Source organism: Rutidosis leptorrhynchoides, chromosome 1 (genome assembly GCF_046630445.1).
Source record: "Rutidosis leptorrhynchoides isolate AG116_Rl617_1_P2 chromosome 1, CSIRO_AGI_Rlap_v1, whole genome shotgun sequence".
Lineage (NCBI taxonomy): Eukaryota > Viridiplantae > Streptophyta > Magnoliopsida > Asterales > Asteraceae > Rutidosis > Rutidosis leptorrhynchoides.
The window spans coordinates 214281991-214309587 of record NC_092333.1 but is presented as its reverse complement, the minus strand read 5'-3'; the positions used below and the strand labels follow the sequence as shown (position 1 = coordinate 214309587).

General features: G+C 33.2%; 2 protein-coding genes across 2 annotated transcripts; one reads left to right on the top strand and one right to left on the bottom strand.

The window, feature by feature from the left end:
- Positions 1–3557: 3557 nt before the first annotated feature.
- LOC139868202 (uncharacterized) lies at positions 3558–6348 on the top strand. Its single transcript, XM_071856535.1, has one exon. The coding sequence runs from the start codon at positions 3599–3601 to the stop codon at positions 6173–6175; it is 2577 nt and encodes an 858-aa protein (XP_071712636.1). The 5' UTR covers positions 3558–3598; the 3' UTR covers positions 6176–6348.
- Positions 6349–7541: 1193 nt separating this feature from the next.
- On the bottom strand, positions 7542–8137 carry LOC139894418 (uncharacterized). Its single transcript, XM_071877701.1, has one exon. It carries the CDS (start codon positions 8016–8018, stop codon positions 7542–7544), a length of 477 nt encoding a protein of 158 aa, XP_071733802.1. The 5' UTR covers positions 8019–8137.
- Between the last annotated feature and the right edge of the window lie 19460 nt (positions 8138–27597).

Sequence of the window (27597 nt, the reverse complement as noted above, 5' to 3'; positions counted from 1 at the left end):
TTTACAACACTTTTAATACATTTTGATGTTTTAAGTTTATTAAGTCAGCTGTCCTCGTTAGTAACCTACAACTAGTTGTCCACAGTTAGATGTACAGAAATAAATCGATATATATATTATCTTGAATCAATCCACGACCCAGTGTATACATATCTCAGTATTGATCACAACTCAAACTATATATATTTTGGAATCAACCTCAACCCTGTATAGCTAACTCCAACATTCACATATAGAGTGTCTATGGTTGTTCCGAAATATATATAGATGTGTCGACATGATAGGTCGAAACATTGTATACATGTCTATGGTATCTCAAGATTACATAATATACAATACAAGTTGATTAAGTTATGGTTAGAATAGATTTGTTACCAATTTTCACGTAGCTAAAATGAGTAGTTTTTACAAATTTTGTTTTGCTCGCCATTTCTTCGTTTCTAATCCTTTTTGAGTGATTTAAGCGGCCATGGTTTCATATTGAACTTGACTTTATGAAACTAAACAGAAAAGGTATAGGTTTATAGTTGGAAATACAAGTTACAAGTCGTTTTTTAAAGAGGTAGTCATTTCCGTCGAAAGAACGACATCTTGATGAATGTTTTGAAAAACATACTTTCACTTTGAGTTTAACCATGATTTTTGGATATGGTTTCATGTTCATAAGAAAAATCATTTTCCCAGAAGTATAGCTTTTAAATCAAAGTTTTTCATACTTTTTAATTATCCAAACCAAAACAGCCCCCGGTTGTAACTACGACGGCGTAAATCCGATTTTATGGTGTTTATCGTGTTTTCGGGTTTTAAATCATTAAGTTAGCATATAATATAGATATAGATCATGTGTATAGTTGATTTTAAAAGTGTAGTTAGAAGGATTAACTTTATTTGCGAACAAGTTTAGAATTAACTAAACTATGTTCTAGTGATTACTAGTTTACCACTTCGAATATGATAGATTTTTTATGTATGAATCGAATGATGTTATGAACATCATTACTACCTTAAGTTCCTTGGATAAACCTACTGGAAAAGAGAAAAATGGATCTAGCTTCAACGGATCCTTGGATGGCTCGAAGTTCTTGAAGCAGAATCATGACACGAAAACAAGTTCAAGTAAGATCATCACTTGAAATAAGATTGTTATAGTTATAGAAATTGAACCAAAGTTTGAATATGATTATTACCTTGTATTAGAATGATAACCTACTGTAAAAAACAAAGATTTCTTGAGGTTGGATGATCACCTTACAAGATTGGAAGTGAGCTAGCAAATTTGAAAGTATTCTTGATTTTATGTAACTAGAACTTGTAGAATTTATGAAGAACACTTAGAACTTGAAGTTAGAACTTGAGAGAGATCAATTATATGAAGAAAATTGAAGAATGAAAGTGTTTGTAGGTGTTTTTGGTCGTTGGTGTATGGATTAGATATAAAGGATATGTAATTTTGTTTTTATGTAAATAAGTCATGAATGATTACTCATATTTTTGTAATTTTATGAGATATTTCATGCTAGTTGCCAAATGATGGTTCCCACATGTGTTAGGTGACTCACATGGGCTGCTAAGAGCTGATCATTGGAGTGTATATACCAATAGTACATACATCTAAAAGCTGTGTATTGTACGAGTACGAATACGAGTGCATACGAGTAGAATTGTTGATGAAACTGAACGAGGATGTAATTGTAAGCATTTTTGTTAAGTAGAAGTATTTTGATAAGTGTCTTGAAGTCTTTCAAAAGTGTATGAATACATATTAAAACACTACATGTATATACATTTTAACTGAGTTGTTAAGTCATCGTTAGTCGTTACATGTAAGTGTTGTTTTGAGACCTTTAGGTTAACGATCTTGTTAAATGTTGTTAACCCAAAGTTTATAATATCAAATGAGATTTTAAATTATTATATTATCATGATATTATGATATATTAATATATCTTAATATGATATATACATTTAAATGTCGTTACAACGATAATCGTTACATATATGTCTCGTTTCGAAATCCTTAAGTTAGTAGTCTTGTTTTTACTTATGTAGTTCATTGTTAATACACTTAATGATATATTTAATTATCATATTATCATGTTATATATAATATAACAATGTATTAATATGCTTCATATATATTTAGTAAGACGTGGTTATAACGATAATCGTTATATGTATCGTTTCGAGTTTCATACGTCAATAGTCTCCTTTTTAAGTATATAACTTATTGTTACTATTTTTAATGAGATACTTGATGATCATTATATCATGTTAAACATATATATTTATTCATTTATGTATCATCATGTCATATACAACTTATAGCGTTCGTGAATCATTGGTCAAACTGGGTAATCAGACGTTTACAAAATTTTCGTTTCAATTAACCAAGTCTTAACAAGTTTGATTGCTTAACATGTTGAAAACATTTAATCATGTAAATATAGTTTTCATTAAACATATAATCATAGAAAGGTTCGAAAAAGTTCGGGTCACTACACTTGATGCTCTCAAATAAGTACTTTTGAGATTTTATTTTGAATATAAAGCGGTGAACTTGAAAAGTAATGAGGTTGTTACTACAAAGAAAATGTGATAATTTTTGTAAGTAATGAATTGTTAAGATGGTTTACATTTTTTTGTTTACGTTTTGTAACTCAAGATTATGCTTTTAGATTCATGATTTTAATTGTCGTTCTTTCAAATATTTGTTTAAACATTGTTGTTTTCTATCTTATAACTTGATGATAGTTTATTTACATGTTGATCATATAATGTATCATTAAAAAAAATTCTTTTAAAATGTCGTGATTCCACGAGTATTTGCACTAGTTTTTGTAATATACCATGTCGATAGTATAGATAAATACAATGAAACTTACATGTTCGAATAGTTCCAATTTTGTCTAACCTTAAAGATAACAGCAAAGTCAACATATGGGCCTAGAGATCTGTACAAAAAGGAATAATATTTTAATTCGGTTTCTTGTTGACTCATATCGTTTACTTCATTCGGTCTGATCTTCTTATTTCTTAGTTTCTCTTGTAAAAAAAGCATCGTATAAATTTATTTAGTTTTTCTTAGATATATGTGTATATCTATCGATTGTTATTGCAACTTTATACGCAAATCAATTTTTATCAATTATTATATACAAATCAATCAAATACGAGTAATAAATAATTATAGAAGTGTACTTGATCAAAATCAAAGAAAACAGATTAAGCTAGGCTTGCTATAGTTTGACAATTTTCATGTCTAGTCAAAATATCAAAACAAAACTAAGCAACCTAACCAATGCTTAACTAATTTCATCTATGATTTTCTTTTCATAAAAGAGAGAGAATAATATTAATGCTAAATAAATATATATCAATATCAATCAATTATTAAAGTAGAGTTTACATGTTTTGGGATCCACTCATCCTCAAATTTCAACTCCTAGTACTATTTTTACCACTACCCATTGACTTGAACTAGTCAACTGCAAATTTCATACCTATTTACACTTATATATTCATTCAAGAAAAGCAGCACATCACTAGATACAGGAACAAACACACATCAAATTAATTTTAACAAAAAAAACAAAGCACAATGGGCACCCTAACAAAACCATTATCAATGCTATCACTTTTGTTCATACTTGGTTCTATTCAATCCCCATCCTTCTCTTGCCCACTTCATCAAAAACAATCACTCCTCCAATTCAAATCCACCCTCACCACCATCTTCAACTCCAACTCTGATCCCAACTCGCCCGATTTCATTCCATTTGAAGAACTCGATTCATGGAACCCCAAAACCGATTGTTGTTCGTGGGCCCGTGTCAAATGCACCATAACTCGAAACAAACCTAGAACTATTACCGAACTTCACCTAGACTCCGTTGTTCCTTTATTTCCGGTTTCAGTCTTCTCTGATATCTTGACTCCACTTTTCGAGATTCGTTCATTGAAACTACTCGATATCTCGATGAATTCATTGGTGGGAGAGATTTCGGGAACCGGGTTTGGTAACCTCACCGGTCTTGTTCATCTTGACATGATGCAGAACCAGTTTAACGGTTCGATCCCGGTTAAACTCTTCGAGTTAACGAGCTTACGTTACCTTGACATAAGTACTAACTCACTCGAGGGCGAGCTAGGACCAGAAATCGGGTTTTTACAAAACTTGACAACTTTAATGTTAGGTGCAAATCGATTTAACGGTTCGCTTCCTTCTCAACTTTTTGAACTAGAATCTCTTCGTGTTCTTGATCTAAGCAACAATACGTTCGAAGGTGGGTTAAGTTATGATATAGGTAAGCTTCGAAATCTTGAATCATTGAAACTAAACGAGAATTTTTTTATGGGGAAAGTCCCGGAAGCGGTTGGAAATCTAACAAAGTTACACGAAATTTCCCTCGCAACAAATCAGTTTTCTGGTGAAATCCCAACTTCGGTTTCGAACATGAAGAAACTCGAAACGTTTGATTTATCAGAAAATTCTTTCTCGGGTCAAATTCCCGTTGGAATAGGCGAATCACTGAACTTGTCGACAATCGATTTAAGCAAAAACAAGTTAACGGGTACGATCCCCTCATCGGTACAAAACTTGACAAAGTTAGAAACTTTGAGGCTCAAAAACAACATGTTAAATGGAGAAATACCATCTTGGTTATTCAAGATCAAGACTTTAAAGAATCTATTCATTGGTGGAAAAGGTAACAACTTGATATGGAATAACAAAGCAAAAATTGTTCCAAAATGTAATCTTGAAAAGCTTTCAATGTCTTCTTGTAAGATTTATGGTGAAATTCCTGAATGGATTTCATCACAAACAAAATTGAGTTTTCTTGATTTGAGTGATAATCAATTGCAAGGAACATTTCCAAATTGGTTAGCCAAGATGGATTTAGGAAGCATAATTCTCTCAGATAACAATCTAACAGGATCACTCCCGCCTCGCATGTTCGAATCTTTAAGTTTATCGATTCTTGCATTGTCAAGAAACAATTTTTCAGGTGAGTTGCCGGAGAATTTGGGCAACGCCAAAGCGATCATGATTCTTATGTTTTCCGGAAACAATCTTTCCGGACAGATTCCAATTTCTATATCCAACATTTACCGGTTACTTCTTTTAGACTTGTCAAGAAACCAATTTTCAGGCGAGAAATTTCCGGTTTTTAGTGATAACCCTCTTCTTGCATACATTGACTTATCGTATAACAAGTTTTCCGGTGAGATTCCGATGACCTTTTCTACGGAAACACTTATTCTTTCTTTGGGCGGGAATAAGTTTTCCGGCGAGCTGCCTCGAAATTTAAGTAACTTGGTCAATCTTGAACATCTTGATCTTCATGATAACGATATTACTGGAAATTTTGAAGATGTTATCCCTCAAATTCAGACACTTGAAGTTCTAAGCTTGAGAAACAATTCATTACAAGGGTTTATCCCGAAAACAATCTCAAACATGAGTTCACTTCGAATTCTTGATCTCTCCGGGAACAATTTGACACAAAATATTCCACCGGAGATGGGAAATTTACAACGAATGATTAAAACTCCGGATGCATTACCATCCGTCGACATTTTTTCATTCTCGATTGAATTTCAAGACTTGATATTGAACTGGAAGAACACGTTTCAAGGACTATCGAGTAAAAACCTCGATATCTACTCTTTCTTGGACTTATCGGACAACAAAATCTCCGGTGAGGTTCCAACAACGTTAGGCAATCTAGAAGGCCTAAAACTGCTCAACCTTTCATACAACGAGATCTCAGGGAATATTCCGGAAACATTCGGGGATTTGAAGGAGATAGAAACGTTGGATTTGTCACATAACAAGATTTCAGGTTTGATTCCGAAATCTTTGTCGAAGTTGAATCAGCTTACGCTTCTTGATGTGAGCAATAACAAGCTGACAGGTAAGATTCCTGTCGGTGGACAAATGAGCACGATGAACGAATTGATTTATTTTGCAAACAACAGCGGATTATGCGGTATGCAGATTAGAATCATATGTCCTGAGGATATGCAGCCGTCGGAAGGAAAAGAAGTGAATGACAACGAAGAACAATCATGGATTTTGTGGCAGGGTGGTTATGTTGGTTTTGTGGTTGGGTTCATTTCATCAATGCTGCTCATGGGCTATTCACTAGACTATTTAAAATTATTCAAAGTTTGATAAAATTATGTAGTAACTAATTCAAGTTCTAGTCTTTATAGTACGAGTTAAAAATGTATGTTTAAGAGTTTCTGTTCATAGCAATTAGCAAGAAATAGGTTTCTGTTTCTGTTCTTGCATAAATTCCCATTTTACTCAAAAGGGTAAATTAATAAAAGCAAGAACATTGGTTAAAATAATAAACACAGAACAAAAAGAAACAAGCTTTACATGAAAATTCATTACCAGACTAAGAATTGTACGCTTCCCAGTTTATATATTTAGCAAGAAATCGGCTTTTGTTTCTCTTCTTACATATATTACCATTTTCCCTCAGAAGTATACTTCATAAAGTAAATAAAATACAAAATAGGAACACTAAAAGCAGCAAACTTTACAATGATTTTCATTGTCATCCTAAGTACTAAGTGTTTTGGAAGCTCTTTAATAACAAAAATAAGGGCGAAGAGCCAAGAATTAGAAAACAAAATCTAAAAATGGAACTCAGCTATTTACAGGACGCTTGGTTTTTATATCCAATTTACTGAAGTGAATGAAGGGATGAACTTACTGCAAATCTTTTCTTAATTTATAAACATGGAGATGGATGATTAAGCATCAAAGAATCGTGCAAAATCAAGCGTTGTTATCTGTGTCTCCTGTTTCACTGTCTTAAAAAGAGTCGAACAATACAACATTCATCATACCAACACAGGGGTAAAGTGCTAGTATAATGTTTTTAGAGGTGTTTAGCATTGCGTTTTTAAAGAAGGGTTGAGTGTCTGAAAATGTATGTGACTTTACCCAAAACCCTATAGTATGCATTCATCTTTAATCGTTTCCATTATCAAACATTCGTTATTTAATATTTATGAATCTGTTATCTTCTACTTTGTTTACCGGTGATGCATCATCAGCTTTAATTGTGTAGGATTCTATGGATGCAGCGTCAGCAGAAAATGCTGGTCACCCGTTGAAAAAGTCATTGGATACATACAATACCAATAACTGAAAATTTGATGCGTAAAGTACTATCTATAAAGTTTGATGCGTAAAACAGAAATTCGAACAAAGGTTAACATTTTCATTTTCAAACACTTTACTAATAATATAATTAAGTGACTATTAATTACCTGGTTATTTGGTTTTCAAGCAGAGTTTCACATGTTTGAGTATAGTAAAATACAGTAACTTTAATTTGAGTATTTAGGTGCTAAAATGTTAAATAGTCAACTTATCACACACTTGATTAATCAAACTTCTTTGCTGATAGATTCCACAATCACCCCAATACAGAACTAATCTTGATTTGATCTTTTAACATTAATCAGTGATCAGTCCTTTGTTCAATCTTATCCTCAAACAATTCTACAATTTATTCTAGAATCTAAAAATATCCAATTGTTTGTTTATGATTATAAAGCAACATTAACTCAAATGCCACATTTACAAAAAGACAACTAAACAAGACAAGTACAGACGCTAACCTGGATTCAAACTCTTTGATATCAACAAGTTGTTTGCCTGACCTATCTATCCATTGCACTTTCTTTCTATCAATTTGTGATCTTGATTGCAAATCTCCCTTGTTCTTCATACAACTTCTATGAACAACATTCTCAATCTCTAATTCTAGTTTTCTATCTTCCTCAAAAATCTCTTTATCATGGACTTCAATAATTTCTTCAACATGATTCTTATGATGATCAGATGGATCAACACTTACAACTAATGGTGGAGTAGATGGGGCATTATGTGAATTTTTCAATTTCAAAGGACCAGAATGGTAAATATGAGAAGCATTTGATGGTTTGCAGAAACATATGAATGAAGGACAATGGATCTTGCAGAACAAAACTCTCATGAATTACTCTGCATCAACTAATCACTCATCTGAAAAACAAAGAAGAAAAAAAAAAAAACTAACAAATACAACATTTCACTAGCCCATTAACCAAGAATTACTCACCATCAATCTTAAATCCCTAAAAGCGAATTGGGGTTTTCAAGATTCTTACAAAGTTGATACAAGATTACATTACAGATGCTTCGTAAATGAAAGAGGTAATACAGAAAAAGAATACCCATTGCTAAACAAGATTTTGTTCTCAGGATATGAATTTATTTGATAAATTATTACTACTATTCACTACCGGGTATTGTACTCTGTAATTAAAGAGAATGGCGTAAGACAAGACATTTTTTTTATAATCTTTATCACCTTCTCAACATAGAAAGAGAAATGTAACAGAAGAAAGAACATCTTGATTCACCATTCCGTCCCCCTCACTCTTGAAGTTTTGAAGTTTTTATACTACTTTTAAATTTTAAACTTTTAGGCGTTTTGGATTGTGTTCTTGCATTCTTGGATGATTATATTATATTATGTTCCTTTTACTTATTTGATAGGTTTTTATTGAAAAACATCAATTAAAATATGATTTATTATTATTATTATTATTATTATTATTATTATTATTATTATTATTTACTTATTGCCATAAAAGTAATGTATATGACTATTACGTATCGACTTTAAAGTGTCACATCAATAATTATTAACATTTTTATATACGTTAACGACGGTAAAAAGTTCATTAAATTATAATAGATCGAGCTATTTATATTTAAACAAGTATGGTTGATGGTTGACTAGATTCTATTATTTTTTAAACTATCAATTGAACCTGACCTCGTTACATTGAATAAACTAACCAAGCACTAAACACAATTATAACCATACACTTGAAACATTTGAGACAATCCAGACTTACGACTCCACACAACACAAACCCTGGAAACCATCATAAGGTAAATTGACTTGGGTGGTCATTGGGTATGCCTCATGTAGTGACCCGAACTTTTTCATATTTATATATATATTAAATGAAATTGTTATTTACATGATTAAGTGTTTCCAACATGTTAAGCAATCAAACTTGTTAAGACTTGATTAATTGAAATAGGTTTCATATAGACAATTGACCACCCAAGTTGACCGGTGATTCACGAACGTTAAAACTTGTAAAAACTATAAGATGACATATATATGGTTATATATATAGTTAACATGATTTTATTATAAGTATGTATCTCATTAGGTATTTTAACAATGAGTTATATACATAAAAATGAGACTATTAAATTAAGAAACTCGAAAACGATATATATAACGATTATCGTTATAACGTCTTACTAGGTACATATGAATCATATTAAGAGATTGATACACTTGGTTAATTATGTTAAATGATAAGTAAATATATCATTAAGTGTATTAACAATGAACTACATATGTAAAAATAAGACTACTAACTTAATGATTTTGAAACGAGACATACATGCAACGATTATCGTTGTAACGACATTTAATGTATATAGATCATATTAAGAGATATTCGTACATCATAATATCATGATAATATAATAATTTAAAATCTCATTTGATATTATAAACATTGGGTTAACAACATTTAACAAGATCGTTAACCTAAAGGTTTCAAAACAACATTTACATGTAACGACTAACGATGACTTAACGACTCAGTTAAAATGTATATACATGTAGTGTTTTAATATGTATTCATACACTTTTGAAAGACTTCAAGACACTTATCAAAATACTTCTACTTAACAAAAATTCTTACAATTACATCCTCGTTCAGTTTCATCAACAACTCTACTCGTATGCACCCGTATTCGTACTCGTACAATACACAGCTTTTAGATGTATGTACTATTGGTATATACACTCCAATGAGCAGCTCTTAGCAGCCCATGTGAGTCACCTAACACATGTGGGAACCATCATTTGGCAACTAGCATGAAATATCTCATAAAATTACAAAAATATGAGTAATCATTCATGACTTATTTACATGAAAACAAAATTACATATCCTTTATATCTAATCCATACACCAACGACCAAAAACACCTACAAACACTTTCATTCTTCAATTTTCTTCATCTAATTGATCTCTCTCAAGTTTTATCTTCAAGTTCTAAGTGTTCTTCATAAATTCCAAAAGTTCTAGTTTCATAAAATTAAGAATACTTCCAAGATTGCAAGTTTACTTCCAAGTTTTCTAAATCCATTCCAAGTAATCATCCAAGATCAAGAAACCTTTGTTACTTACAGTAGGTTATCTTTCTAATACAAGGTAATAATCATATTCAAACTTTAATTCAATTTCTATAACTATAACAATCTTATTTCGAGTGGAAATCTTACTTGAAATTGTTTTCGTGTCATGATTCTGCTTCAAGAACTTTCAAGCCATCCAAGGATCCTTTGAAGCTAGATCCATTTTTCTCATTTCCAGTAGGTTTATCCAAGGAACTTGAGGTAGTAATGATGTTCATAACATCATTCGATTCATACATAAAAAGCTGTCTTATTCAACGTTATAAACTTGTAATCACTAGAACATTGTTTAGTTAATTCTAAACTTGTTCGCAAATAAAATTAATCCTTTTAACTAGACTTTTAAAATCAACTAAACACATGTTCTATATCTATATGATATGCTAACTTAATGATTTAAAACCCGAAAACACGATAAACACCATAAAACTGGATATACGCCGTCGTAGTAAAACCGGAGGCTGTTTTGGTTGGGATAATTAAAAGCTAAGAAGAACTTTGATTTAAAAGCTATACTTCTGGAAAAATGATTTTTCTTATGAACATGAAACTATATCCAAAAAGCTTGGTTAAACTCAAAGTGAAAGTATGTTTTTCAAAATGGTCATCAAGATGTCGTTCTTTCGACGGAAATGACTACCTCTTTTAAAAATGACTTGTAACTTGTATTTCCAACTATAAACTTATACTTTTTCTATTTAGATTCATAAAGTTAAGTTCAATACAAAACCGTGGCCACTGGAATCACTCAAAACGGATTAGAAACGAAGAAATAGCGAGTAAAACAAGATTGATAAAAACTACTCATTTTACCTACGTGAAAGTTAGTAATAAATCTATTCCAACCATAACCTAATCAACTTATATTGTATATTATGTAATCTTGAGATACCATAGACACGTATACAATGTTTCGACCTATCATGTCGACCCATCTATATATATATTGCGGAACAACCATAGACACTCTATATGTGAATGTTGGAGTTAGCTATACAGGGTTGAGGTTGATTCCAAAATATATATATAGTTTGAGTTGGGATCAATACTGAGATACGTATACACTGGGTCGTGGATTGATTCAAGATAATATTTATATCATATCCGAAGGGTGTCCCGGAATTTACCGAAGGGTGTCCCGGAATGATGGGGATATTCTTATATATATGCATCTTGTTAATGTCGGTTACCAGGTGTTCACCATATGAATGATTTTTATTTCTATGTATGGGGTATGTATTGAAATATGAAATCTTGTGGTCTATTGTTACGATTTGATATATATAGGTTAAACCTATAACTCACTAACATTTTTGTTGACGTTTAAAGCATGTTTATTCTCAGGTGAATACTAAGAGCTTCCGCTGTTGCATACTAAAATAAGGACAAGATTTGGAGTCCATGTTTGTATGATATTGTGTAAAAACTGCATTCAAGAAACTGATTTCGATGTAACATATTTGTATTGTAAACCATTATGTAATGGTCGTGTGTAAACAGGATATTTTAGATTATCATTATTTGATAATCTACGTAAAGCTTTTTAAACCTTTATTTATGAAATAAAGGTTATGGTTTGTTTTAAAAAAATGAATGCAGTCTTTGAAAAACGTCTCATATAGAGGTCAAAACCTCGCAACGAAATCAATTAATATGGAACGTTTTTAATCAATAAGTGTAGTGACCCGAACTTTTCCATGTTTATATATATTAATTGAGATTAATATTTACATGATTAAATGTTTCCAACATGTTAAGCAATCAAACTTGTTAAGACTTGATTAATTGAAATATGTTTCATATAGACAATTGACCACCCAAGTTGACCGGTGATTCACGAACGTTAAAACTTGTAAAAACTATATGATGGCATATATATGGATATATATATATAGTTAACATGATACTATGATAAGTAAACATATCATTAAGTATATTAACAATGAACTACATATGTAAAAACAAGACTACTAACTTAATGATTTTTAAACGAGACATATATGTAACGATTATCGTTGTAAAGACATTTAATGTATATATATCATATTAAGAGATATTCATACATGATAATATCATGATAATATAATAATTTAAAATCTCATTTGATATTATAAACATTGGGTTAACAACATTTAACAAGATCGTTAACCTAAAGGTTTCAAAACAACACTTACATGTAACGACTAACGATGACTTAAAGACTTCAATACACTTATCAAAATACTTCTACTTAACAAAAATGCTTACAATTACATCCTCGTTCAGTTTCATCAACAATTCTACTCGTATGCACCCGTATTCGTACTCGTACAATACACAGCTTTTAGATGTATGTACTATTGGTATATACACTCCAATGATCAGCTCTTAGCAGCCCATGTGAGTCACCTAACACATGTGGGAACCATCATTTCGCAACTAGCATGAAATATCTCATAAAATTACAAAAATATGAGTAATCATTCATGACTTATTTACATGAAAACAAAATTACATATCCTTTATATCTAATCCATACACCAACGACCAAAAACACCTACAAACACTTTCATTCTTCAATTTTCTTCATCTAATTGATCTCTCTCAAGTTCTAACTTCAAGTTCTAAGTGTTCTTCATAAATTCTACAAGTTCTAGTTACATAAAATCAAGAATACTTTCAAGTTTGCTAGCTCACTTCCAATCTTGTAAGGTGATCATCCAACCTCAAGAAATCTTTGTTTCTTACAGTAGGTTATCATTCTAATACAAGGTAATAATCATATTCAAACTTTGGTTCAATTTCTATAACTATAACAATCTTATTTCAAGTGATGATCTTACTTGAACTTGTTTTCGTGTCATGATTCTGCTTCAAGAACTTCGAGCCATCCAAGGATCCGTTGAAGCTAGATCCATTTTTCTCTTTTTCAGTAGGTTTATCCAAAGAACTTAAGGTAGTAATGATATTCATAACATCATTCGATTCATACATAAAAAAGCTATCATATTCGAAGTGGTAAACTAGTAATCACTAGAACATAGTTTAGTTAATTCTAAACTTGTTCGCAAATAAAGTTAATCCTTCTAACTACACTTTTAAAATCAACTTAATGATTTTTAAACGAGACATATATGTAACGATTATCGTTGTAAAGACATTTAATGTATATATATCATATTAAGAGATATTCATACATGATAATATCATGATAATATAATAATTTAAAATCTCATTTGATATTATAAACATTGGGTTAACAACATTTAACAAGATCGTTAACCTAAAGGTTTCAAAACAACACTTACATGTAACGACTAACGATGACTTAACGACTCAGTTAAAATGTATATACATGTAGTGTTTTAATATGTATTTATACACTTTTGAAATACTTCAATACACTTATCAAAATACTTCTACTTAACAAAAATGCTTACAATTACATCCTCGTTCAGTTTCATCAACAATTCTACTCGTATGCACCCGTATTCGTACTCGTACAATACACAGCTTTTAGATGTATGTACTATTGGTATATACACTCCAATGATCAGCTCTTAGCAGCCCATGTGAATCACCTAACACATGTGGGAACCATCATTTGGCAACTAGTATGAAATATCTCATAAAATTACAAAAATATGAGTAATCATTCATGACTTATTTACATGAAAACAAAATTACATATCCTTTATATCTAATCCATACACCAACGACCAAAAACACCTACAAACACTTTCATTCTTCAATTTTCTTCATCTAATTGATCTCTCTCAAGTTCTATCTTCAAGTTCTAAGTGTTCTTCATAAATTCCAAAAGTTCTAGTTTCATAAAATCAAGAATACTTTCAAGTTTGCTAGCTCACTTCCAATCTTGTAAGGTGATCATCCAACCTCAAGAAATCTTTGTTTCTTACAGTAGGTTATCATTCTAATACAAGGTAATAATCATATTCAAACTTTGGTTCAATTTCTATAACTATAACAATCTTATTTCAAGTGATGATTTTACTTGAACTTGTTTTCGTGTCATGATTCTGCTTCAAGAACTTCGAGCCATCCAAGGATCCATTGAAGCTAGATCCATTTTTCTCTTTTCCAGTAGGTTTATCCAAGGAACTTAAGGTAGTAATGATGTTCATAACATCATTCGATTCATACATATAAAGCTATCTTATTCGAAGGTTTAAACTTGTAATCATTAGAACATAGTTTAGTTAATTCTAAACTTGTTCGCAAACAAAAGTTAGTCCTTCTAACTTGACTTTTAAAATCAACTAAACACATGTTCTATATCTATATGATATTCTAACTTAATGATTTAAAACCTGGAAACACGAAAAACACCGTAAAACCGGATTTACGCCGTCGTAGTAACACCGCGGGCTGTTTTGGGTTAGTTAATTAAAAACTATGATAAACTTTGATTTAAAAGTTGTTATTCTGAGAAAATAATTTTTATTATGAACATGAAACTATATCCAAAAATTATGGTTAAACTCAAAGTGGAAGTATGTTTTCTAAAATGGTCATCTAGACGTCGTTCTTTCGACTGAAATGACTACCTTTACAAAAACGACTTGTAACTTATTTTTCCGACTATAAACCTATACTTTTTCTGTTTAGATTCATAAAATAGAGTTCAATATGAAACCATAGCAATTTGATTCACTCAAAACGGATTTAAAATGAAGAAGTTATGGGTAAAACAAGATTGGATAATTTTTCTCATTTTAGCTACGTGAAAATTGGTAACAAATCTATTCCAACCATAACTTAATCAACTTGTATTGTATATTATGTAATCTTGAGATACCATAGACACGTATACAATGTTTCGACCTATCATGTCGACACATCTATATATATTTCGGAACAACCATAGACACTCTATATGTGAATGTTGGAGTTAGCTATACAGGGTTGAGGTTGATTCCAAAATATATATAGTTTGAGTTGTGATCAATACTGAGATACGTATACACTGGGTCGTGGATTGATTCAAGATAATATTTATCGATTTATTTCTGTACATCTAACTGTGGACAACTAGTTGTAGGTTACTAACGAGGACAGCTGACTTAATAAACTTAAAACATCAAAATATATTAAAAGTGTTGTAAATATATTTTGAACATACTTTGATATATATGTATATATTGTTATAGGTTCGTGAATCAACCAGTGGCCAAGTCTTACTTCCCGAAGAAGTAAAAATCTGTGAAAGTGAGTTATAGTCCCACTTTTAAAATCTAATATTTTTGGGATGAGAATACATGCAGGTTTTATAAATGATTTACAAAATAGACACAAGTACGTGAAACTACATTCTATGGTTGAATTATCGAAATCGAATATACCCCTTTTTATTAAGTCTGGTAATCTAAGAATTAGGGAACAGACACCCTAATTGACGCGAATCCTAAAGATAGATCTATTGGGCCTAACAAACCCCATCCAAAGTACCGGATGCTTTAGTACTTCGAAATTTATATCATATTCGAAGGGTGTCCCGGAATGATGGGGATATTCTTATATATGCATCTTGTTAATGTCGGTTACCAGGTGTTCACCATATGAATGATTTTTATCTCTATGTATGGGATGTGTATTGAAATATAAAATCTTGTGGTCTATTGTTACGATTTGATATATATAGGTTAAACCTATAACTCACCAACATTTTTGTTGACGTTTAAAGTATGTTTATTCTCAGGTGAATATTAAGAGCTTCCGCTGTTGCATACTAAAATAAGGACAAGATTTGGAGTCCATGTTTGTATGATATTGTGTAAAAACTGCATTCAAGAAACTAATTTCGATGTAACATATTTGTATTGTAAACCATTATGTAATGGTCGTGTGTAAACAGGATATTTTAGATTATCATTATTTGATAATTTACGTAAAGCTTTTTAAACCTTTATTTATGAAATAAAGGTTATGATTTGTTTTAAAAATGAATGCAGTCTTTGAAAAACGTCTCATATAGAGGTCAAAACCTCGCAACGAAATCAATTAATATGGAACGTTTTTAATCAATAAGAACGGGACATTTCAGTTGGTATCAGAGCGTTGGTCTTAGAGAACCAGAATTTTGCATTAGTGTGTCTTATCGAGTTTGTTAGGATGCATTAGTGAGTCTGGACTTCGACCGTGTTTACTTGAAAAATGATTGCTTAACAAATTTTGTTGGAAACTATATATTTTTAACATGTGAATATTATGTGATATATTAATCTCTTAACGCGTTTGATATTATGTGATAGATGTCTACCTCTAGAACAAGTCCCATTGACTCACCTAATAATAATGAAGAGTCAAATGTAAATTGGAATGATTCGTGGACTTATTCACAAGTTCCTGAAGAGGAACCGGAAGAAGAGTCGGAACCGGAAGAAGAATCGGAACCGGAAGAAGAATCGGAACCGGATGAAGAAATAGAACCGGTGGGGGAAATAATAAAACGGTTAAGTAAAAGAAAATCCTCAACCAACCGACCAAGGTTAATTATGGTCAATGGTGTTTCCGCCAAGGAAGCAAAATATTGGGAGGATTACCAATTCTCCGATGAATCGGATTCCGACGAGAATTCCGATGATGTTATAGAAATTACCCCAACTGAATTTAAAAAGACAAAAGATAATAATAAGGGAAAGGGCATAAAAATAGAGAAATCTAATTCCAACCCCGATGAACTTTATATGTATCGTCAACCCCCGAAGCCCTTAAGTTGTAACAATGACCCGGGAACCTCTAAACCACCAGGTTTTTCTAAACCAATGTGGAAAACGACGGCTCGTATTAGGGGAACATCATATATCCCTAGAAACTTGGCAAAACGAACCAAAACCGAAGAAGAAGAAACGAGCGAGTCGGAATAAGATAGTTGTATTCGTGTGGTGTAATATATGTAATATAGTGTGCTTATGCTTTATGATATATGTAAAAATTGCTTGTATTAATAAGTATTTTTTTTTATGAATCTAACTCTTGTCTATTTTACAGTATAAAAACACAAAATGGATAGACAACCCAATATTTTAAGAGACCTACCCGGAGACATGATTGATGAAATCTTGTCTAGAGTCGGTCAGAATTCTTCGGCACAACTATTTAAGGCGAGATCAGTTTGTAAGACATTCGAAGAACGTTCCAAGAATGCCTTGGTTTATAAAAGGCTTTCGTTCGAAAGATGGGGGATATCACATTGGGAAATCCATAAGTTACGATGTGTTTACTTTGACGCATATATTGCGGGGAACCCAAATGCTATTTTACGTAATGGGTTAAGAAATTATTTTGACTCAATATATCCGAATATTGGACTTCGTGATTTAGAAAAAGCGGCTAACATGCAACATAAAGAAGCATGTTATGCTTACGGATTAGTAATGTTCGCTTCTCACCAAAGTGAGAACAAGAACATCGGGCTACAACTATTAAACAAAACGTTCCCACAAGTGACGGAGTCGGTAATTGGAGTAAGAAATGAGGTTTTTAGATTGTTACGGGACTGTTGGACATTACGTAACCCTCGTCCCTTTGACGATGTTACAACACGCTGTCTTATCAATGGCCATAACGGTTATGTTCCACAAGACCAAGGATGGGAAGTAGTCCTAGTAAAACCAGAATGCATGACTTGTTTCTGGACGTATGAATTACGTGTCTTTATTGCCTTTGCTGAACGACTTGTGTACTAGCTAGAATTATCTTCACAACCATCTTGTATCAAATTTATTGTGTGCTATATTTCATGCTATATGTAAAATAAGCGGTATTGTAAGTTTGTAAAATATTGTGTAAAAGTTTGAACGCGAAATATTATTATAATCAGTTTTTCATATAGAATTGTAGTAGTTGAATTGTATATTAGCTACTAAGTATGAACTTAACGGGTAGGTACTACCCGAATTTAAACTTATAAAACGCTAATATGAAGAAAAAGCTTTTATAAATGAGTTCATATTATGCTACGAAATACTATTAACTACTCTTGATATTCTGTATGATTAACTTGTTCCATTTAACTATTTTGAAGGAAATGGCACCGACTACTCGACACACCGTGAATATGAATGAAGAGGAATTCCGTACTTTTCTAGCTTCAAACATAGCCGCAGTACAGGCTGCGCTACATACCAACAATAACCTTGGATATAGCAGTACAGGAAATCGTGTAGGATGCACCTACAAAGAATTCACTGCCTGCAAACCTTTGGAATTTGATGGAACCGAAGGACCGATCGGATTGAAACGGTGGACCGAGAAGGTCGAAGCGGTGTTTGCCATAAGTAAGTGTACTGAAGAGGACAAAGTAAAGTACGCTATGCATACCTTCACAGGTTCTGTGTTAACATGGTGGAATACCTATCTAGAGCAAGTGGGATAAGATGATGCGTACGCACTACCGTGGTCAGCATTCAAGCACTTGATGAACGAGAAGTACCGTCCCAGAACCGAGGTCAATAAGCTCAAGACAGAACTTAGAGGGTTACGAACCCAAGGATTTGATATTACCACGTACGAAAGACGATTCACAGAATTGTGCCTATTGTGTCCGGGAGCATTCGAAGATGAGGAAGAGAAGATCGACGCGTTTGTGAAAGGATTACCGGAAAGAATCCAAGAAGATATAAGTTCACACGAGCCCGCCTCCATACAACAGGCATGTAGAATGGCTCACAAACTCGTGAACCAGATTGAAGAAAGAATTAAAGAACAGACTGCTGAAGAGGCCAATGTGAAGCAAGTCAAAAGAAAGTGGGAGAAAAACGGTGATAAGAATCACCAATACAACAACAACAGCAATTACAACAATAATCGCAACAATTATCCCAACAATCGCAACATCAATCGCAACTACAACAAATGGCCCAACAACAACAACAACAACAACAACAACAGTAACTACAACAATCATCCCAACAACAATAATAACCGCAACAACAACAACAATCAGAAGCAGCTATGCCAAAGGTGTGAAAAGAATCACTCGGGGTTCTGCACCAAATTTTGCAACAAGTGTAAAAGAAATGGTCATAGCGCGGCGAAGTGTGAGGTCTACGGACCAGGGGTTAATAGAACGAAAGGAACAAATGGGGTCGGAACGAGTAATGGCGGAGCAAGTAGTGTCGGAGCAAGTTATGCCAATGTAGTTTGTTATAAATGTGGAAAACCGGGCCACATTATTAGAAATTGCCCGAACAAGGAGAACACGAATGGACAAGGCCGTGGAAGAGTTTTCAATATTAATGCGGCAGAGGCACAGGAAGACCCGGAGCTTGTTACGGGTACGTTTCTTATTGACAATAAATCTGCTTACGTTTTATTTGATTCGGGTGCGGATAGAAGCTATATGAGTAGAGATTTTTGTGCTAAATTAAGTTGTCCATTGACGCCTTTGGATAGTAAATTTTTACTCGAATTAGCAAATGGTAAATTAATTTTAGCAGATAATATATGTCGGAATCGAGAAATTAAACTGGTTAGCGAAACATTTAAGATTGATTTGATACCAGTAGAGTTAGGGAGTTTTGATGTGATAATCGGTATGGACTGGTTGAAAGAAGTGAAAGCGGAGATCGTTTGTTACAAAAATGCAATTCGCATTATACGAGAAAAAGGAAAACCCTTAATGGTGTACGGAGAAAAGGGCAACACGAAGCTACATCTTATTAGTAATTTGCAGGCACAAAAACTAATAAGAAAAGGTTGCTATGCTGTTCTAGCACACGTCGAGAAAGTACAAACTGAAGAAAAGAGCATCAATGATGTTCCCGTCGCAAAAGAATTTCCTGATGTATTTCCGAAAGAATTACCGGGATTACCCCCACATCGATCCGTTGAATTTCAAATAGATCTTGTACCAGGAGCTGCACCAATAGCTCGTGCTCCTTACAGACTCGCACCCAGCGAGATGAAAGAACTACAAAGCCAATTACAAGAACTTTTAGAGCGTGGTTTCATTCGACCAAGCACATCACCGTGGGGAGCTCCTGTTTTGTTTGTCAAGAAGAAAGATGGTACATTCAGGTTGTGTATCGACTACCGAGAGTTGAACAAACTTACCATCAAGAACCGCTACCCACTACCGAGAATCGATAACTTATTTGATCAACTACAAGGCTCGTCTGTTTATTCAAAGATTGACTTACGTTCCGGGTATCATCAAATGCGGGTGAAAGAAGATGATATTCCAAAGACTGCTTTCAGAACACGTTACGGTCATTACGAATTTATGGTCATGCCGTTTGGTTTAACTAATGCACCAGCTGTGTTCATGGACCTTATGAACCGAGTGTGTGGACCATACCTTGACAAGTTTGTCATAGTTTTCATTGATGACATACTTATTTACTCAAAGAATGACCAAGAACACGGTGAACATTTGAGAAAGGTGTTAGAAGTATTGAGGAAGGAAGAATTGTACGCTAAGTTTTCAAAGTGTGCATTTTGGTTGGAAGAAGTTCAATTCCTCGGTCACATAGTGAACAAAGAAGGTATTAAGGTGGATCCGGCAAAGATAGAAACTGTTGAAAAGTGGGAAACCCCGAAAACTCCGAAACACATACGCCAGTTTTTAGGACTAGCTGGTTACTACAGAAGGTTCATCCAAGACTTTTCCAGAATAGCAAAACCCTTGACTGCATTAACGCATAAAGGGAAGAAATTTGAATGGAATGATGAACAAGAGAAAGCATTTCAGTTATTGAAGAAAAAGCTAACTACGGCACCTATATTGTCATTGCCTGAAGGGAATGATGATTTTGTGATTTATTGTGACGCATCAAAGCAAGGTCTCGGTTGTGTATTAATGCAATGAACGAAGGTGATTGCTTATGCGTCTAGACAATTGAAGATTCACGAACAAAATTATACGACGCATGATTTGGAATTAGGCGCGGTTGTTTTTGCATTAAAGACTTGGAGGCACTACTTATATGGGGTCAAAAGTATTATATATACCGACCACAAAAGTCTTCAACACATATTTAATTAGAAACAACTGAATATGAGGCAGCGTAGGTGGATTGAATTATTGAATGATTACGACTTTGAGATTCGTTACCACCCAGGGAAGGCAAATGTGGTAGTCGATGCCTTGAGCAGGAAGGACAGAGAACCCAATCGAGTAAAATCTATGAATATAATGATTCATAATAACATTACTACTCAAATAAAGGAGGCGCAACAAGGAGTTTTAAAAGAGGGAAATTTAAAGGATGAAATACCCAAAGGATCGGAGAAGCATCTTAATATTCGGGAAGACGGAACTCGGTATAGGGCTGAAAGGATTTGGGTACTAAAATTTGGAGATATGATAGAAATGGTACTTAGAGAAGCTCATAAAACCAGATACTCAATACATCCTGGAACGGGGAAGATGTACAAGGATCTCAAGAAACATTTTTGGTGGCCGGGTATGAAAGCCGATGTTGCTAAATACGTAGGAGAATGTTTGACGTGTTCTAAGGTCAAAGCTGAGCATCAGAAACCATCAGGTCTACTTCAACAACCCGAAATCCTGGAATGGAAATGGGAAAACATTACCATGGATTTCATCACTAAATTGCCAAGGACTGCAAGTGGTTTTGATACTATTTGGGTAATAGTTGATCGTCTCACCAAATCAGCACACTTCCTGCCAATAAGAGAAGATGACAAGATGGAGAAGTTAGCACGACTGTATTTGAAGGAATTCGTCTCCAGACATGGAATACCAATCTCTATTATCTCTGATAGGGATGGCAGATTTATTTCAAGATTCTGGCAGACATTACAGCAAGCATTAGGAACTCGTCTAGACATGAGTACTGCCTATCATCCAAAAACTGATGGGCAGAGTGAAAGGACGATACAAACGCTTGAAGACATGCTACGAGCATGTGTTATTGATTTCGGAAACAGTTGGGATCGACATCTACCGTTAGCAGAATTTTCCTACAACAACAGCTACCATTCAAGCATTGAGATGGCGCCGTTTGAAGCACTTTATGGTAGAAAGTGCAGGTCTCCGATTTGTTGGAGTGAAGTGGGGGATAGACAGATTACGGGTCCGGAGATTATACAAGAAACTACCGAGAAGATCATCCAAATTCAACAACGGTTGAAAACCGCCCAAAGTCGACAAAAGAGCTACGCTGTTATTAAAAGAAAAGATATAGAATTTGAAATTGGAGAGATGGTCATGCTTAAAGTTGCACCTTGGAAAGGCGTTGTTCGATTTGGTAAACGAGGGAAATTAAGTCCAAGGTATATTGGACCATTCAAGATTATTGATCGTGTCGGACCAGTAGCTTACCGACTAGAGTTACCTCAACAAATCGTGGCTGTACATAACACTTTCCACGTCTCGAATTTGAAGAAATGTTTTGCTAAAGAAGATCTCACTATTCTGTTAGATGAAATCCAAATCAACGAAAAACTTCAATTCATCGAAGAACCCGTCGAAATAATGGATCGTGAGGTTAAAAGACTTAAGCAAAACAAGATATCAATTGTTAAGGTTCGATGGAATGCTCGTAGAGGACCCGAGTTCACCTGGGAGCGTGAAGATCAGATGAAGAAGAAATACCCGCATCTATTTCCAGAAGATTCGTCAACACCTTCAACAGCTTAAAATTTCGGGACGAAATTTATTTAACGGGTAGGTACTGTAGTGACCCGAACTTTTCCATGTTTATATATATTAATTGAGATTGATATTTACATGATTAAATGTTTCCAACATGTTAAGCAATCAAACTTGTTAAGACTTGATTAATTGAAATATGTTTCATATAGACAATTGACCACCCAAGTTGACCGGTGATTCACGAACGTTAAAACTTGTAAAAACTATATGATAACATATATATGGATATATATATAGTTAACATGATACTATGATAAGTAAACATATCATTAAGTATATTAACAATGAACTACATATGTAAAAACAAGACTACTAACTTAATGATTTTTAAACGAGACATATATATAACAATTATCGTTGTAAAGACATTTAATGTATATATATCATATTAAGAGATATTCATACATGATAATATCATGATAATATAATAATTTAAAATCTCATTTGATATTATAAACATTGGGTTAACAACATTTAACAAGATCGTTAACCTAAAGGTTTCAAAACAACACTTACATGTAACGACTAACGATGACTTAATGACTCAGTTAAAATGTATATACATGTAGTGTTTTAATATGTATTTATACACTTTTGAAAGACTTCAATACACTTATCAAAATACTTCTACTTAACAAAAATGCTTACAATTACATCCTCGTTCAGTTTCATCAACAATTCTACTCGTATGCACCCGTATTCGTACTCGTACAATACACAGCTTTTAGATGTATGTACTATTGGTATATACACTCCAATGATCAGCTGTTAGCAGCCCATGTGAGTCACCTAACACATGTGGGAACCATCATTTGGCAACTAGTATGAAATATCTCATAAAATTACAAAAATATGAGTAATCATTCATGACTTATTTACATGAAAACAAAATTACATATCCTTTATATCTAATCCATACACCAACGAACAAAAACACCTACAAACACTTTCATTCTTCAATTTTCTTCATCTAATTGATCTCTCTCAAGTTCTATCTTCAAGTTCTAAGTGTTCTTCATAAATTCCAAAAGTTCTAGTTTCATAAAATCAAGAATACTTTCAAGTTTGCTAGCTCACTTCCAATCTTGTAAGGTGATCATCCAACCTCAAGAAATCTTTGTTTCTTACAGTAGGTTATCATTCTAATACAAGGTAATAATCATATTCAAACTTTGGTTCAATTTCTATAACTATAACAATCTTATTTCAAGTGATGATCTTACTTGAACTTGTTTTCGTGTCATGATTCTGCTTCAAGAACTTCGAGCCATCCAAGGATCCATTGAAGCTAGATCCATTTTTCTCTTTTCCAGTAGGTTTATCCAAGGAACTTAAGGTAGTAATGATGTTCATAACATCATTCGATTCATACATATAAAGCTATCTTATTCGAAGGTTTAAACTTGTAATCACTAGAACATAGTTTAGTTAATTCTAAACTTGTTCGCAAACAAAAGTTAATCCTTCTAACTTGACTTTTAAAATCAACTAAACACATGTTATATATCTATATGATATGCTAACTTAATGATTTAAAACATGGAAACACGAAAAACACCGTAAAACCGGATTTACGCCGTCGTAGTAACACCGCGGGCTGTTTTGGGTTAGTTAATTAAAAACTATGATAAACTTTTATTTAAAAGTTGTTATTCTGAGAAAATGATTTTTATTATGAACATGAAACTATATCCAAAAATTATGGTTAAACTCAAAGTGGAAGTATGTTTTCTAAAATGGTCATCTAGACGTCGTTCTTTCGACTGAAATGACTACCTTTACAAAAACGACTTGTAACTTATTTTTCCGTCTATAAACCTATACTTTTTCTGTTTAGATTCATAAAATAGAGTTCAATATGAAACCATAGCAATTTGATTCACTCAAAACGGATTTAAAATGAAGAAGTTATGGGTAAAACAAGATTGGATAATTTTTCTCATTTTAGCTACGTGAAAATTGGTAACAAATCTATTCCAACCATAACTTAATCAACTTGTATTGTATATTATGTAATCTTGAGATACCATAGACACGTATACAATGTTTCGACCTATCATGTCGACACATCTATATATATTTCGGAACAACCATAGACACTCTATATGTGAATGTTGGAGTTAGCTATACAGGGTTGAGGTTGATTCCAAAATATATATAGTTTGAGTTGTGATCAATACTGAGATACGTATACACTGGGTCGTGGATTGATTCAAGATAATATTTATCGATTTATTTCTGTACATCTAACTGTGGACAACTAGTTGTAGGTTACTAACGAGGACAGCTGACTTAATAAACTTAAAACATCAAAATATATTAAAAGTGTTGTAAATATATTTTGAACATACTTTGATATATATGTATATATTGTTATAGGTTCGTGAATCAACCAGTGGCCAAGTCTTACTTCCCGACGAAGTAAAAATCTGTGAAAGTGAGTTATAGTCCCACTTTTAAAATCTAATATTTTTGGGATGAGAATACATGCAGGTTTTATAAATGATTTACAAAATAGACACAAGTACGTGAAACTACATTCTATGGTTGAATTATCGAAATCGAATATGCCCCTTTTTATTAAGTCTGGTAATCTAAGAATTAGGGAACAGACACCCTAATTGACGCGAATCCTAAAGATAGATCTATTGGGCCTAACAAACCCCATCCAAAGTACCGGATGCTTTAGTACTTCGAAATTTATATCATATCCGAAGGGTGTCCCGGAATGATGGGGATATTCTTATATATGCATCTTGTTAATGTCGGTTACCAGGTGTTCACCATATGAATGATTTTTATCTCTATGTATGGGATGTGTATTGAAATATGAAATCTTGTGGTCTATTGTTACGATTTAATATATATAGGTTAAACCTATAACTCACCAACATTTTTGTTGACGTTTAAAGCATATTTATTCTCAGGCGAATATTAAGAGCTTCCGCTGTTGCATACTAAAATAAGGACAAGATTTGGAGTCCATGTTTGTATGATATTGTGTAAAAACTGCATTCAAGAAACTGATTTCGATGTAACATATTTGTATTGTAAACCATTATGTAATGGTCGTGTGTAAACAGGATATTTTAGATTATCATTATTTGATAATCTACGTAAAGCTTTTTAAACCTTTATTTATGAAATAAAGGTTATGGTTTGTTTTAAAAATGAATGCAGTCTTTGAAAAACGTCTCATATAGAGGTCAAAACCTCGTAACGAAATCAATTAATATGGAACGTTTTTAATCAATAAGAACGGGACATTTCAATAAGAACGGGACATTTCAGTTGGTATCCGAGCATTGGTCTTAGAGAACCGGAATTTTGCATTAGTGTGTCTTATCGAGTTTGTTAAGATGCATTAGTGAGTCTGGACTTCGACCGTGTTTACTTGAAAAATGATTGCTTAACAAATTTTGTTGGAAACTATATATTTTTAACATGTGAATATTATGTGATATATTAATCTCTTAACGCGTTTGATATTATGTGATAGATGTCTACCTCTAGAACAAGTCCCATTGACTCACCTAATAATAATGAAGAGTCAAATGTAAATTGGAATGATTCGTGGACTGATTCACAAGTTCCCGAAGAGGAACCAGAAGAAGAGTCAGAACCGGAAGAAGAATTAGAACCGGAGGAGGAACCGGAGGAGGAAATAGAACCGATTGGGGAAATAATAAAACGGTTAAGTAAAAGAAAATCCTCAACCAACCGACCAAGGTTAATTATGGTCAATGGTGTTTCCGCCAAGGAAGCAAAATATTGGGAGGATTACCAATTCTCCGATGAATCGGATTCCGACGAGAATTTCGATGATGTTATAGAAATTACCCCAACTGAATTTAAAAAGGCAAAAGATAATAATAAGGGAAAGGGCATAAAAATAGAGAAATCTAATTCCAACCCCGATGAACTTTATATGTATCGTCAACCCCCGAAGCCCTTAAGTTGTAACAATGACCCGGGAACCTCTAAACCACCAGGTTTTTCTAAACCAATGTGGAAAACGACGGCTCGTATTAGGGGAACATCATATATCCCTAGAAACTTGGCAAAACGAACCAAAACCGAAGAAGAAGAAACGAGCGAGTCGGAATAAGATAGTTGTATTCGTGTGGTGTAATATATGTAATATAGTGTGCTTATGCTTTATGATATATGTAAAAATTGCTTGTATTAATAAGTAATTTTTTTATGAATCTAACTCTTGCCTATTTTACAGTTTAAAAACACAAAATGGATAGACAACCCAATATTTTAAGAGACCTACCCGGAGACATGATTGATGAAATCTTGTCTAGAGTCGGTCAGAATTCCTCGGCACAACTATTTAAGGCGAAATCAGTTTGTAAGACATTCGAAGAACGTTCCAAGAATGTCTTGGTTTATAAGAGACTTTCATTTGAAAGATGGGGGATATCACATTGGGAAACCCATAATTTACGATGTGTTTACTTTGACGCATATATTGCGGGGAACCCAAATGCTATTTTACGCAACGGGTTAAGAAATTATTTTGACTCAATGTATCCGAATATAGGACTTCATGATTTAGAAAAAGCGGCTAACATGCAACATAAAGAAGCATGCTATGCTTACGGGTTAGTAATGTTCGCTTCTCACCAAAGTGAGAACAAGAACATCGGGCTACAACTATTAAACAAAA

Coding starts and splice junctions, on each gene's coding strand:
- LOC139868202 (XM_071856535.1), top strand. CDS start 3,599: ATGGGCACCCTAACAAAACCATTATCAATGCTATCACTTTTGTTCATA.
- LOC139894418 (XM_071877701.1), bottom strand. CDS start 8,018: ATGAGAGTTTTGTTCTGCAAGATCCATTGTCCTTCATTCATATGTTTC.